General features: G+C 40.6%; 1 protein-coding gene across 7 annotated transcripts in view; it reads right to left on the minus strand.

The window, feature by feature from the left end:
- tns1.S (tensin 1 S homeolog) overlaps nucleotides 1–14970 on the minus strand; it is a 199378-nt gene that overhangs the window by 61920 nt on the left and 122488 nt on the right. For all 7 annotated transcript variants that reach the window (XM_041578022.1, XM_041578024.1, XM_041578025.1 and 4 more), the window contains one exon: nucleotides 6274–6312. In XM_041578022.1, coding sequence (XP_041433956.1) covers nucleotides 6274–6312 — 39 coding nt within the window. The remainder of the gene's footprint in view (nucleotides 1–6273; nucleotides 6313–14970) is intronic.

The following is a 14970-nucleotide window of genomic DNA, read 5'->3' on the forward strand; positions in this document are numbered from 1 at the left end:
ACTGCTACTGTTTGTTGCTCATAGGAATCCATAGAATGTGAAGTTTGAGAAAGGAAAATGTTACTATAAATCTGGGATTAGTAAGATTAGTATGACAAGAACAACAGAAACAAGTCAGGGCACAAAAAAAAACCCTTAACTGTTTTATAACAGAGCCCAGAGTGGGGGTGCAGGGGGTTTGTATTGATCATTAGGATTATTTGTGATTTACTGTATCTCCTGGTGATGTCTCCATGTGGATAAATGATTCTGAGGTTCTGTACTTGTATAAACCAGGGGGAAGTTAAACTTGCAGTCATTATCAGTCTGGCAAAGTGTCACATATTCAGGGAGGGACACAGATGCCAACACTGAGTTATGTCCAACTTATGTTTTACTTGCCACTTTGTCCTACTGTCACAAAGTTGCCCCTTTGTCAGCTGCTATAAATGGGGTACAGGGGGGAGTCCAGTAGGATGCCTTGTGGAAAAGGGGACACTAAGAATGTAATTTGCAAGCTTGAAGGGGAGCAGGTGTATTTTTAGTATGATGCGGCATGGTCATGTATGCATGGGCCTTTTTTTTCAATGCACCTAAGTGGCCCAAGTGACCAAAGGCCTAACAACTGCTAACAAGAACTCATGAATAATAGACAGCTCAGAGTAGGGGCAATTGTAGCAGCGTGTTGCTGTACTACAAATCTCAGAACCTGCTGATGGTTGGGGGGAGGGGTTTGCTGAGATTTATAGATCAACAGTAGTTTAAGGGCTCTTACACAGGGGCTTTTTCTCGTGCGCTTCCCTGCGTTGCACTTTCTTCCGTTCAACCGCAGGGGAGAGCAGGAATAGATGCATTCAATTATTGTGAAGGGGGCTGTACTCACACAGACGCATGTAAGCGCCAAACGCACGTGGGAGGCAGCATGTTGCATTTCACCTGCGTTCAGCGCATACATGCGTCTGTGTGAGTACAGCCCTCTTCACAATAATTGAGTGTGTCAACTCCTGCGCTCCCTTGTGGCTTAACGGAAGAAAGGGGAGCGCAAGAAAATAAACGCCCATGTGTAAGAGCCATAAGGCTGCAAATATACTGTACTTGTGTTTATTAAATAATGGACACCTATACATACTTTCTGTCTCCCAGGCTCCCCAACCTGCCAAATCAAAGAAAAGGATGGTTTATCTTCATTCTGCTGTTGGCTATGTCTGTGAGAACCAAGGGAAATTGGTTTAAGATTTCTGCCTCTTCTCAGGGTTTATTGTTTCTGACAAGAGAAATTTTGTTCAAAAGACAGTGGAGAGGAAATACAGAATAAACACAGAGATACATTATGGAGCAAGCACTGCCTATGATACTGGGATTTGCAGTCCTATTTAGCCAAGTTTCAGGTTGGGAAGATGTGGAACTTCCTCTTGAAGCACTGGGCTGAAAATGTGAAGGCATAGTATCAGAAGCAGATTTAAAGGGAAAGTATACCCTTGTACAACTAGCAAGTGTTATTAAATAAGGGGCCTGCTTTTATAGGGAATAGATTCATTTGTTTTGACTGGTACATAATGCTGCACATCAAGAATGTAATTCAAAGATTTGAGGGGAGGGGGGCTCCATCCATTAATACTATTTTATTTGCTAAATCATCTGTTCACCTGTCAGAGCCAAAGCAAAACGTTACCAAAAAGCCTTTTTTACTTCCTCGTAGAAGAATAAACCCAATGTCATCGCCTTAATCTGTTCTAAAGGAATCAGTGTAGTACTGCTGCTGCCCAGCAAGTGGTGCTGTTTATCTTGTAATATACAACAATCCATAACCACCACTCACAGAGGTCTGGGTAGAGATGCAGGAACAGTGCCAGGTATTCCAAAGCCACAGTATCACAACACTGGTTTCTGATGAAGTGACGCAAACAAGTCACGAAATGTGTTAACTGTTAAGCCTTGCATCTTCCCGTCCCTGCCACACTAATAATTTGTGATTTTAAAGGAGGCTGAATAAAGAGTGATACATTTTAACTTCACGTTTGGTTGGCCAGTTTTGAATGTGCCAGTGAAGGATCTGAGTTGGAATGTGAATAGTTTTCCTCTGGAGCCAGAAGAAGATTCAGGGGATCTGTGGCATGGTGGTGAGCAATTCCTCTGTTATTTGCCTTTCAGTGGTCTACTTTGTTGCTAATGAACACTGTACTCTGGCCTAAGGGTCAGCAGGTGAGTGACATGAATCAGTTAGCACTGGATGCTCTATGCACTTTTGCACAAGATATATATATATATATATATATATATATATATATATATATATATATATATATATATATAATAATGGCACACTTTGGTATTTGCTTTTAAGATTTGATCTCCCAATCATGATTCAAAGATAAATACTAAGCAGAAATCAAGGGGAATAAACAAACTAAAATATATGTACTTCCTTGGAATTGGCATTTTTATATTTTTATCTTCATGGAGATGTTTTATCTCCTTTGATTGGCTCCATATCTTTTCATTTTGATTTCCTTAATTAATTTTTTTTGGTATAGAAACCAAAGAGATATTAAAATAGCCCTTTATTTGGAACGCTGCCTCATTAAATAAACTTTATCCCAGCCACGAGGCTCCTACAGCAAGGGCCTGCTGGTGCGGTCAGGGAGCTTGTTGTGCCTGTCTCAGAGATAAAAGAAGGTCCACTGTGTGATTTGGAAACAATTATTAAAGTCTCAGAGGGGAGAAAGGGAGGGCGTTGTTGTTGGAGGCATCTTCACTCCAAACTGCCAATGGAAACTTTGGCTTATAGCGCTTGTTACAAGAAATATTCTGCTTGGGATCCTTCCTAGTCTGTAAGAGCAGGGCCACCGATATCTGTACAATCATACACTGCTACCTCCAGAAACAATGTTTCAGAAGCCAGCTGATTCACAGAAATAGATTTCAAATTAATTTTATTGAAAAGTTGTTTAGAATTATATTTGCTTTCATTAGTATGGTGGGGTTTACTTTAGCCAGATAATCTATGCAGAAATATTTTTCCCCTGTTGCTAATAAATTACAATACTGCTGTCAGGCTGTTGCTTGGAACTTGGTATTAGGGGGTGACACTGGGGCAATTCAAACAATACATTCAGTGCCTGACACGGAGAAGGGCAAGACCCCAGGGAGATGCTGATATTTGCTGTAGGAAGTGATACTGTCAGTAACATCAGGAAAAGACCCCAGTTAAAGAAAATAATTCTGCTAGAAAGAAATCCCCCAGACACCCAGAATTCTTCTATTAATAGACAGAACCTCTGTTCCCACGGATCTAGTTTAGGCCATTCCCAGCCCAACTGAGGAGCCCTCGGGGTACAGAAGAGTGAGTCCAAAAGTAAATCAAGAGGCCACAGCTAAAAGTCTAATGAGAAGTGCCAGGCATTCGGAGGACATAGCCAGGACCGCCATCAGGGGTCACAGGGGGGACAGTCCCAGATAATTTTGTTGTGTGTGGCCCCGTGATTTCTTATGGCAGCCCTGGGCATAGCCCAATCCCAGAAGACTTTATGGAATATGAAAAGTACCAGGGACTGGCATTAAGAGACTTATCTCATGCCCAGTAAACTGATTTATTAGGTCAGAGCAGATTTAAATTGCTCATTAATCAGGGATCAAAATCAGGGAATGTTTTCTTTTGTGTGATAAGTGAGAAATGAGATGGAACATGACATTTCTAATCTGCTGTATGGCTAAAAAAGGTCAACAAGGGCAGAGACAACCCCTCAGAAGGATTTATATTGGGGGTTTTTTTTACATTGCTGCACCCCTCCCCTTCAATCTAACAGTCCATGCTTACCTCCAGTTTGTGCCTCTCTTATAACCCATTGCTGTTATGGCATTCTCCCCCTTTAAAGAAGATTGGGGCAGAGCAAGTGAATGACAGGGGTACAAGGGTTACTGCTGCAAAGGGGATAGTTCCTACACAAAAAAGAGTGATTTACTAATCTAGAGAGAGAGTGGATGCTGCTTGTGTGGGCCATGGGCAGAATTTTGACATACTTGGGACATGGGGAAGGTGAATTGGGGGGTTACTTGTTGGCAGGTTCAAACATTCAGGAAGTTGTCTGACGTACAGAAACAAACAGAGCGTAATACTAAAGGCAACCAATGCTTCTAATACCACACTGTGATTGAATGCAGCCTTGGAAAAGAGGTTATAGGTTAAATTACATTTTTTCTCTCTAATTTTTTTTTTCTTCTTTCTCATTTTCTATTATTTTAGTTACTTATATTGGCATGTGTTTCTTCTCGCTAAACTTCTTACTGAAACAGATTTACAGAATAATAAGTGTAACTACAATGGTGACCTTGATTTTTATGTGTGAAAGTTACAATGTGTGAATAATATCTTATTCTGTTTTATTCATTGCTACTAATAAAAAAAGTTAAAAAAAAAACCATTCAGGAGGACCAGGCGACTGGTGGGATAATATTGGAGGGAGGGCTTGGAGGAGTAGTAAGGGGCCCTAATGGCAATCTGCAATTGAATACACATATATATAAATATATATATATAAATATATATATATATAGATAGATATATATATATATATAGATATATATATAGATATATATATATATATATCTACATGGAGGAGCACACCCTAAACTTGTTTAGCAACTTGCCCGGGTGCTGGTAAATAAGGTAAAGAAAGTAACATACAGTAGTATCGCACTCAACGGGACTACTTGTGAAAGAAATCAAGATTTATTGAAAAAAAATCCAAATTTTTTTTCAATAAATCTTGATTTTTTTATTCCTGTTGAGTGCAGTACTATGTTACTTATATATATATAAATATATATATATATATATATATATATATATATATATATATATATATATATATATATAGTCAAATACAAGTGCAGAGGACTCTTGTATTTGACTATATGTATTTTGTGGTCACACCCTCATTGCACCCCCGCCTAATGGTTTTAAAAAATAGTGGTGAGCACAACTTTCCCTTGTTTGTTATAGTTTATATAGGAGCAGTGACCAGCTCCATGTTGTAGCTCCCACCCTTCCCAGCTATAGTCAGGTGATCCCACTGGTGTCTAATAAAAGGGCAGCCAAGTATGGAGGTTTACTTTGAAAGCAGCAAGTTAAGTTGCAGGTAAAACCAAGTCCCTTTGTAAAATGTATAATGAAGCAACAGAATTCTTAATGAATCAGATGAAATTGAGCATAGGACTGGCCAGATATGGGATGACTTTGACGTAGTTGGCCAGCTTAAATATATTGCAATATATGGACAAACAATCCCTGTTTTGTTTGAAGGGTAAGGCATTTTTTAGTAGCAGTATGCACAAAATGTCGCTGTCTTAAATATATTGATAATGGGTTGAGTGCAGAGGACTCTTGTATTTGACTATATGTATTTTGTGGTCACAGCCTCATTGCACCCCCGCCTAATGGTTTTAAAAAAAGTGGTGAGCACAACTTTCCCTTGTTTGTTATAGTTTATACAGGAGCAGTGACCAGCTCCATGTTGTAGCTCCCACCCTTCCCAGCTATAGTCAGGTGATCCCACTGGTGTCTAATAAAAGGGCAGCCAAGTATGGAGGTTTACTTTGAAAGCAGCAAGTTAAGTTGCAGGTAAAACCAAGTCCCTTTGTAAAATGTATAATGAAGCAACAGAATTCTTAATGAATCAGATAAAATTGAGCATAGGACTGGCCAGATATGGGATGACTTTGACGTAGTTGGCCAGCTTAAATATATTGCAATATATGGACAAACAATCCCTGTTTTGTTTGAAGGGTAAGGCATTTTTTAGTAGCAGTATGCACAAAATGTCGCTGTCTTAAATATATTGATAATGGGTTGAGTGCAGAGGACCTCTTGTAGTTGACTATATGTATTTTGTGGTCACAGCCTCATTGCACCCCAGCCTAATGGTTTTAAAAAATAGTGGTGAGCACAACTTTCCCTTGTTTGTTTATATATATATATATATATATATATATATATATATATATATATAATATATAAGGCAGCGTGTATGAGCCGCAAAGGCCGTTGAGACCTGGGTGCTCATGCATAAATAGTAAATTCAGTGTGTAGAGTGATGTATACAGCAAAATACAAAAAATGTCAAAAAAGAAAGAAAAAAAGGTTTATGAAGCCTTAGTTCATTCACAGAGCAGCCTGCCTGGACATTGCTGCTTTGATTAGGCAGCTGAAACAAATAAACAATGTATGAATTATATATTCCCTTAGGAGAAATGCACAAATGTAGGTGAGTGGAAATAAAACAAATGGTCACTTACCAGCTCATAATTGACACGAGGAGTGCAGGGCGATGTAATCTGAAAGAGGCCAGATTAATAATATATTTAAATCACTGCAAGATACAAATATTATAATCATATTATATACATTGTATTTATTAAACATATTAAATATATTTTCCCTTTTAGATTTAGTAAATTAAGGCAATGCTGGGTAAGTAACTGCTTGGAAAGTAAGTGACCCATTGACCCATCTTATACTAAAAATAATAATGTGCCACAGATGCAAATATATGCAAAAACGATACTATCACTTTCTGACCTGGGATTCTGGTAGGTCCACTTTACTGGTTCCACAGATGCTACTGGATTATAAATCCCAGAATCCCCCAACCTATTGTTATGTTAAACACATGGAATTGAAGTGCAGGAACATCTTGGCACCCAATATTAGGATAGTGGGGTATAACTCAGTAGGACTTTTTCCATACAAATGGCCCCAGAGGACCCTCAATCTTATATCCAAGACACGAATGCACCTTCAAAATGAGATCCTGTCCCTGTGACTATACAACACATTCCCATTTCATTTGTATTCACCTGAGAAAACATTGGTGTTAGACCCCCCCCCATCCCCAGCGCCTGGAAACCATGGAAAACCCATGAAGAAAGAGCAAAAATATACAGAAAGTGTATGTTTAACAATCTGAGTGACCCTAGGTGATATGAAATGGAAATAGGAGCAGCCTCTGCACCAGAGTTCTTTCTTATGACTCACAGCTAGTGTTCTAGTTTGCCAACAGCTGACTGTGCCATTTCTCCAAACACAAGTGCTCTGAACACTAAATAGAATGCTCTTGCACCTTTTGCTTTTGTACTTCTGGCTTGGGAAATAGCAAATGACCCCTCCTTGTAAGCAAAACAAAAGTTTACGGCCACACTGGGCTGTTTCTCAGTCTGCAGATAAAGAACCAGCCCTTATGCTCAGCTACTGCGTCAGCCTGGGTGCAGGCACCTGGAGCAGATTTCAGCCCAAAATGCACGCTAACACCAAATTCTGCTCTGTGTGCCAATGCATACAACATAGGGGCTGATTCTTGGCCTGCATTTATCCTCAACTGTTTGAGGGACAATTTTTGATAGAAATTGCATAGTATGTAAACCAATTGGTCTTCGGTCTACATTCCCTTTATCCTGTTCTAACGTTGGGTTACTGTTAAACACAGATAATTATCCAAACATCCAATCAACATGGCATCTCCTATCCATATACAAAAAATACAACAAACAAAGGAGGGATGATTTATATGCACTGTATATTATACCCTCATATAGCACCGTCAAAGGAAATAACATCTATCCTTACTTATATACATATATATATAGTATAACATAACCACAGTGACAGCCAAAACCGTTTATTAACCCTTGATAATTTATATTTTCTAAATGGTTCTTAACAGTTATGTTATAGGTGGTTACATTGTAACCAGTTCCCCTCTTGCCTCTTGTACAGAAATACCCAGAGGCTTAGTATCCAGTGTTCTGTTTGATTCTGCTAATTGAAATCAAGGTCACAAGGGGAGAAGGAAGCATCTTGGTTGCCATATTTTCTGGATGTATTTGGCAATCTTTAGCTCAGCCTGTAAACTGATCTCACTAACCAGATTAGGGGGCAGCCCTCCCACCCTCTCAAATTCAGAGCTGGGGCAGATTTGCTCTCTGGGGGCTAATAGAGGATAATATTTGAACACACAATAATGTTATTCAGGTCCGGCTCTGGAGTTGGCACAGGGACAGGGAGAAGGAGAACACAGGGCTGCTTTTAATCTCAGCGTTTGAATTTAAGACAGCAATGTCATGCAGGGCTGGGTAGGCTGCTTCAAGAGCTCACTTTAGATGGGGTCCAACAAGGGGCATCTACCTCAGCCCCACAGAGGTGCACAGTACAGCAGCATGAAGACTGCTGGGCAAGAAAGAGAGAGTAGGACCAGAGGAGGACAGGAGGGCAAAGTACATGGCTTATCAGCAACAAAAGTCAAATGCCGTCAGGGTCTTCTGGGGGATGTAGTTTGACAGCAGCTGGAACCATATGTCAGAAAGCAAATTAGGGTTCCCCAGCCTTTCATACTTAGTAGTATATTAAAGTTCGACATCAGTGACACCCCCAGCTGACCAGCAGCACAGGTTCCTCAGCACTATAGTATAGCACTGCTGTAAGGTCCAAAGTCTAACTTACTTGATTAGAGCTGCCAGAATTAATGAATTGGAGACCTTTGCATGCTTCTTGCACACCTGTGTTGCACTAGAGAATGGTCCTGCCAGTGATGCGCAGCTTACTCGTATGCCAGCCCAGTGTTACAGTGCAAAACCATTTTGCTCCCCTCCATACCAGAGCCCCTTTTCCACTGGGCACCCAAAAACAAAGAAGATTGTAATATCTGAGATGCAGGAAGCAAGGCAGGGACACAGCCCTTAAATATGTGGAATAAATTTACTGAGCCTCAGAGCAAAATACATAAAGGGTAACTAAACCCTCAGTTCAAAATGAATCGTAGGCCTGCCTATTCAAATCTCTTAATATATGCTTAATTTGGCCCATGCCTAGCATGTACCTACAGATGGAGTTTCGGTTTCCGTCTTTGTGACTCATATAAAGTGTTAATCATTTCAAGGGGCCTCGTAAATCCTGACTGATCTTTTCTCTGACTCAGACTCACTCCTTCCACAATCCCCACACACAAATATTATATGTACCAAGGGGCGCCTGGCAAACATTAAAACGAATACCATGTTTTTCATATTAAGTTACAACAACAGGGTGCGGCCTTTTGGAATTCCTCCCTACTTACACTCTGCACAATATTAACATTAAAACATAGACCCTTTTTGTAAGGATCCCCTCCCTTCCACATGTTTTTATTTAAACAAATCAGAGGGAGCTGCCATATAGCATACATATGAGAAATCTTACATGTTTTATGATATACTTGTCAATAGAAATCAGGCTCATGTGTGCACAATGGCTCCTCTTTCTAGTAATACAAAACAAATAATCACTTTTACTAAATTGTAAAATTTATTTGTTTTATTCCACCCCCCTCGTGTTTATTAGATGCAGCTCAGGAAGACTGGTATATACTTTCTAAACTGTTCCAACATGATACATGGGTTGATAGATTTCTTAGCTGCATCAAAGACATGCCAGCAACTAATGTACTGAAATGTAACAGATGCTCTGTTCTGGACAATAGAGCAAACAATGTGTTGCTGCACCATTTCTTTCTCTTTGCCTCTCTGTACTGATTTGTGAGGCTTATTAAAACTTAATAAAAATACAATGAACATACTCAATCAAATGTGTAACTACAGAATAAGACAAATAAGGGGGTTAGACTAGTTATTTATTAGCAGAGATTGTAAAAGGAAACAGTAAAGTGTATTTATAAGGCGAGATATTTATAGGCTGCAAAGTTTTAGGGCAGGTTTATTGTACAAGCAGAACATTCCCGCTCTCTGTATTTGTTTTTATACCTAATGGGCAGAACCTGCTATAGACTGTAATAGACATAGACTGGTGCAAAGACTACTTTCCTCCCGTGTCTCTTAACATGTGTCTCTTAATCTTCATTGCCTTTGATTTTCAGAATGTTTATGTTCCAAGTTCCTTTAGCAGAGTTTTCAGGGGGATCTAAGTGAACAAATTGTCATTCTCATCCTATTTCACCTCTGAATTGCCTTTCTGAATTTTGGATTTAAATGCTTTTTGCTTCTCCATTCAGAGTGAAAAACCGAAACCCCATGCTCAAGAATTCCGGATAAGTGATTTAATGCCTGTATTTGTATTTACACATATCAGTGCCAGCTGTATACTGCTGATAACAAAACTAGAAAACATAGAATGATGTGATAAAGAAAGCAAGGAAATTATGGGAATCATCAGTACATATAAGGGCACATACACATTCCCACCAGATCTACCACGTGGTTCTGTCAACGGCCACCAGACTTAAATATTTGCAGTAGTGAAAGAGTTAACCAGCATCATTGCAGCAGGCCCTTCTCTGTACATTCCCAGAGGCTTACAGTTTCCCAATGTTGTTTGCAATGTTAAAACACTACCATTTAAGGTCTCCTGTCCCGAATAAATAGCCTGGGTATGCTGGCTCGTGGCCACAGACTTCCAGGGCCTGGAATTTGTTCTGGGGAATCTGGGAGCAGCTTTAGAAAAAGCCAGATACTGGCTGCACTGCGTGTTTGGGCACTAGATTGCAGCTCCTGCAACAAGCCCAGATTATATCTCCGAATAAACAGAATTATTATACCTCCTCGGCTGCTTGTCACAATCTCTTTTTATTTAGCTCAAAACTTTATCATGTTTTTCCCAGAAAAAATCAGTTTGGCCAACAGAAAAACAAGTCACAGTGGGACAGATCCTATATGATACTCATTGTACGCAACAGTCCTGCCCTGCTTTATGGCTGAGATTCTAGCGATGTTAATAGCAAAGCAATATATTTTTTGTTGGAATAATTAAAATTATTTTACATACAAGGGAGCTGCAGATATAACGTCAGCAGTGTAACTTATTTGGAACTCAACCACAGTTTATGGGCAATGGCCAACGGGGAAATTTCACTGCAAAAATGCACAACTCCAAAAATGCCTCTCCACTGTTGTGTTCTTCCAAAGTCCCAAAGTTGCCTCAGTAGTATTTACCACCGGCGATTTCAATTAAAAGCATTTTTAGTAGATTTGTTTGCCCATTTTTATCATGGGCAACAAATCTCCCTGTGGGACATCACCCTTTGGGGCAAATTCACTAACAGGCGAAAATTCGCCAGCGATGGCGTAAATTCGCCTGGACAACGCTAATTCACGAAGATCTGAAGTTGCGCACAGGATACCGAACGCTAGTGAAATTACACCAGCGAAATTATGCTCAGCCGTTCGAAGTTACGCTAGCGTTGGCTAATTAGCATACGGCGTGCGGTTAAAGTACAATGGCCGTATATGCTGCAGCAAATACATGACACTACAAGAGGCCAGGGAACCTTAATAAAATTATATAAAAGTTGTTATAATTCCCTACACATGTGCCCACAGTATAGTTTAGGTGCCATATGTTAGCAAATGTAGGGGGGAAGGAGGATACCCGAAAAAAAAAATTACGATCTTTTTCAGTCCATCACCCTTTAAATAGGAAAAAACGCCAGCGTTTTTTGGGACTTAGAAAAATTTTATACTTTTTTTTTAGGAACTCCTATCTACTCTATTGCACTTCGCCTGGTCTGAGGTGGCGAAGGCAAGTCTGGCGATAGAGGTAACGGTCAGTAAAATCAAAAACTTGCGTAGTAACGCTCTTTTGCCAGACCGTAAATTCGCCTGGCGTTAGAGTGCGAAGTTGCGCCAGAATCTATCTCCTTGGCGAAATTACGCGACCGAATTTACGCCAGCTACCGTTAGTAAATTGGCGAAGTGCCGAAATGACGTCACGCGTTAGTCACTTCGCCCTTTTGTGAATCTGCCCCATATGAGTCACTAGTTGTGGGATTCTCGTTTTTTTAATTATTGCTTATTTTTCTGTTTCGGGCAGGTAAAGGTAAAAACATCCTTTAAATATTTTCCTGGTTCTGAGAAGAAACCACTAAGATTGCGGAAGGTCATTAGGCATCAGGAACATTCCCACAGTGCAGCACAATAGCCAGGAGGAACACACTGTGTTATTTACACATCACACCTTCGCTGTTAGTTGCACTTTAACTGAGTGTTGCATAAAAGATAATAATATCAGTGGTCCTGTCGGAATTTTCAGTGTGCTTTGTAGGGTCTGGCGGCACGTGAAAGATCTTACAGCTTGTGTAAGAGAAGATGCCAGAATGATCGGCATGTTCTGAGATATTGACGGAATCTGCCAGTTATTGGTGCCTGGTTACAGAACCACCTGACATTTGGGCATTAACCCCCATTCTTAAGCCGCAAACTGCATGTGATGTGCCACCTGTCGTGTCTACAAATTCTTATCTTGATTTAAGAACACACACTATGTTCACTATTATTATTACACAAACGGGGCACTGGGCAAGCAATACATTTTCTGGTTTCCAATTAACCTAACAACCTTTCCAGGCAAACAACATTCCATTAGTTGTGTGTGTTTATTTACTATGTAAATAATGTGTATGTGGTATGTAGTCTTCATGAATACTATGAAGTGGGAATTGGCAGATACAATAGTTAGTTTCAAAAAAGGGTTGGATGCCTTTATAGCAAGTGAGACAGCATCAATTCATAACACAATTCATAACACAATTCAAAACACAATGCTAATCCAGGTACTGGCTCAAATTCCAGTCCAGAATTAGGAAGAAATGAGAGGCACTATGTCATATCCAGTTGTTAGATTTTTAGTTGCTACTTGTAGCTGAGGGTTTCACTGCTCTCTATAAGGTATGAAGCCTGCCCCCAGCTACAAGTAACACCTGCTAATTTCCTTGTGTTATACAGGCATGAAGCCTTGCGGAAGTTTCTTTTCTATGGCTGCAGGCAGTGTTTGCTTGAAAAACATTGTATCTTGATTTACAGAATCACAATGTGAGCAGCTCGGTACATCAGTCAACGAATATGGTGACGCCTTCATAAAAAAACGAGTATGCCACTGATGTCAGCAATTCACTGCCTACCCCCAGCGCAAGAGATTAGTGCCAATCTTCTAATAAAAGATGGCAACATCAGTTTGGGTGACCTAGCTACTCTCATAGTAGCTATAGTTATGAACTGTCTTTCCTTGGCTGTCTGTAGCTACCGGGAATCCTTGGTTGTCTGCAGCTGCCAGGAGTCTTTGGCTGTCTGTAGCTGCCGGGAGTCCTTGGCAGTCTCTGTAGCTGCTGGGAGTCCTTGGCAGTCTGTAGCTTCTGTAGCTGCTGGGAGTCCTTGGTTGTCTCTTGCTGCCGGGAGTCCTTGGCTGTCTGTAGCTACCGGGAATCCTTGGTTGTCTGTAGCTGCCGGTAGTCCTTGGCTGTCTGTAGCTGCTGGGAGTCCTTGGTTGTCTGTAGCTGCCGGGAGTCCTTGGCTGTCTGTAGCTGCCAGGAGTCCTTGGCTGTCTGTAGCTGCTGGGAGTCCTTGGTTGTCTGTAGCTGCCGGGAGTCCTTGGCTGTCTGTAGCTGCCTGGAGTCCTTGATTGTCTGTAGCTACCGGGAATCCTTGGTTGTCTGTAGCTGCCGGGAGTCCTTGGCTGTCTGTTGTGAGTTGTGAAGGCACACATCCCTCAGCATTTCCTCTATCACCTGCACCTGGAAGTGTGACACTCTACTTTTTGATTTTATGCCAGCCCAACAGAAATGCACCACAGTAACAAAACCCCAGGTTCAGTACAGCAGTCGGACATACAGGAACATAGCTAGGAGGATTTCCAAGCTAAGAGCAAACGTGTGATGTGGCCTTGCGTAAAGACGAGCAAACACAAAGATCCCTACACTTGTTTAAGCCCATGCATAAAGGACTGCAACAGTACCGTGCATTCAAACACTCACACATGTAAAGTGCAACTGATAAAAAGATGCAAATATAATGATAGCCATTAAAGCTGACGCTACAAGGTCACTTCCAAGCCCAACATCCAGACACCAACATCATGAATACCTGGCTCCATTTTTCAGGAGTCAGAGCCAGCAGTGCAGAGAATATAAACATCCAGATATAATTCCAATAGCGATAACATTTATAAACAGCAGTGAAAATGTGGAATGAATTTATACTGGGAAGTTGCTTAGAATTATGATTTCTTTCATTTGGTAAAAATAGTTTGTCGGCTGATACAAGTGGTCCTCCACATCACTTTATAAAGAAAGTATAAATTACCTTGCATTATTGCACAAGATCCTATATGAAATAAAGACCCCTGCTCTGTGTCCCTGCTTCTTTCTTAGGTGCATATACCTCCCAACTGTCCCATTTTTCACAGGACAGTCCCGATTTTGACCGCTCAACCCGCAGTCCCAGATTCTTGCTGAAATGTCCCGATTTTCTTTTTGATCTCCTGCACTGAACAGCCATAAAAAGATACAAAGTTTCTAAGACTTAATTGGCTTTTCGCAATGAGCCCAGAATATGTGGCAGGTGCACTTGGATACTTTTGTAACAATTTAATATACAAAGAAACAATTGTAACAATTTGAGATAAGCAGGTCTCTTGGGGAAACTGTGACTCGCAGCTTAAAGGGCAATTCACCTTCATTAGTATCTTCACAGAAATGTGTTCAAACTTTCCTAACCTGACAAATTTTGTAAAATAAACATGGTAATTTGGGCCACAAAAATGGGCACGGTCAAAAAAGATTTGCCACGCTCAGAGCAGCAAATCTTTTTGTCACTCTTTCTGTTTCTAAAATGTTGGGAGGTATGGGCGCAGTCTGTGCTTTTGTGTTAGGGTTAAGTTGTTCTTCATACAATGACACCATAAAATGTTATAGCAGATTTCACAGCCTAGTAGCTGCTTATGTCTTTAATACAAGGTCTGAACTGTTTTGTATGATACTCTATAGTGAGCAACAGTTTTCAGTGGATTCTGGAAAATGTTGTAGTAAAACAGCCAGCACATAAGCAGGCAGAACAGAAACAAGCACCGGAACATGAATACCAATTGTTTTGTTCTTCTCCAAAGCTCCAACCAATCTGCAGGCACGCATGCGCACCTAGGGACATCACGGCAATCTAAACGCAGGAAACCTGGCAAAA

Source organism: Xenopus laevis, chromosome 9_10S (genome assembly GCF_017654675.1).
Source record: "Xenopus laevis strain J_2021 chromosome 9_10S, Xenopus_laevis_v10.1, whole genome shotgun sequence".
Classification (NCBI taxonomy): domain Eukaryota; kingdom Metazoa; phylum Chordata; class Amphibia; order Anura; family Pipidae; genus Xenopus; species Xenopus laevis.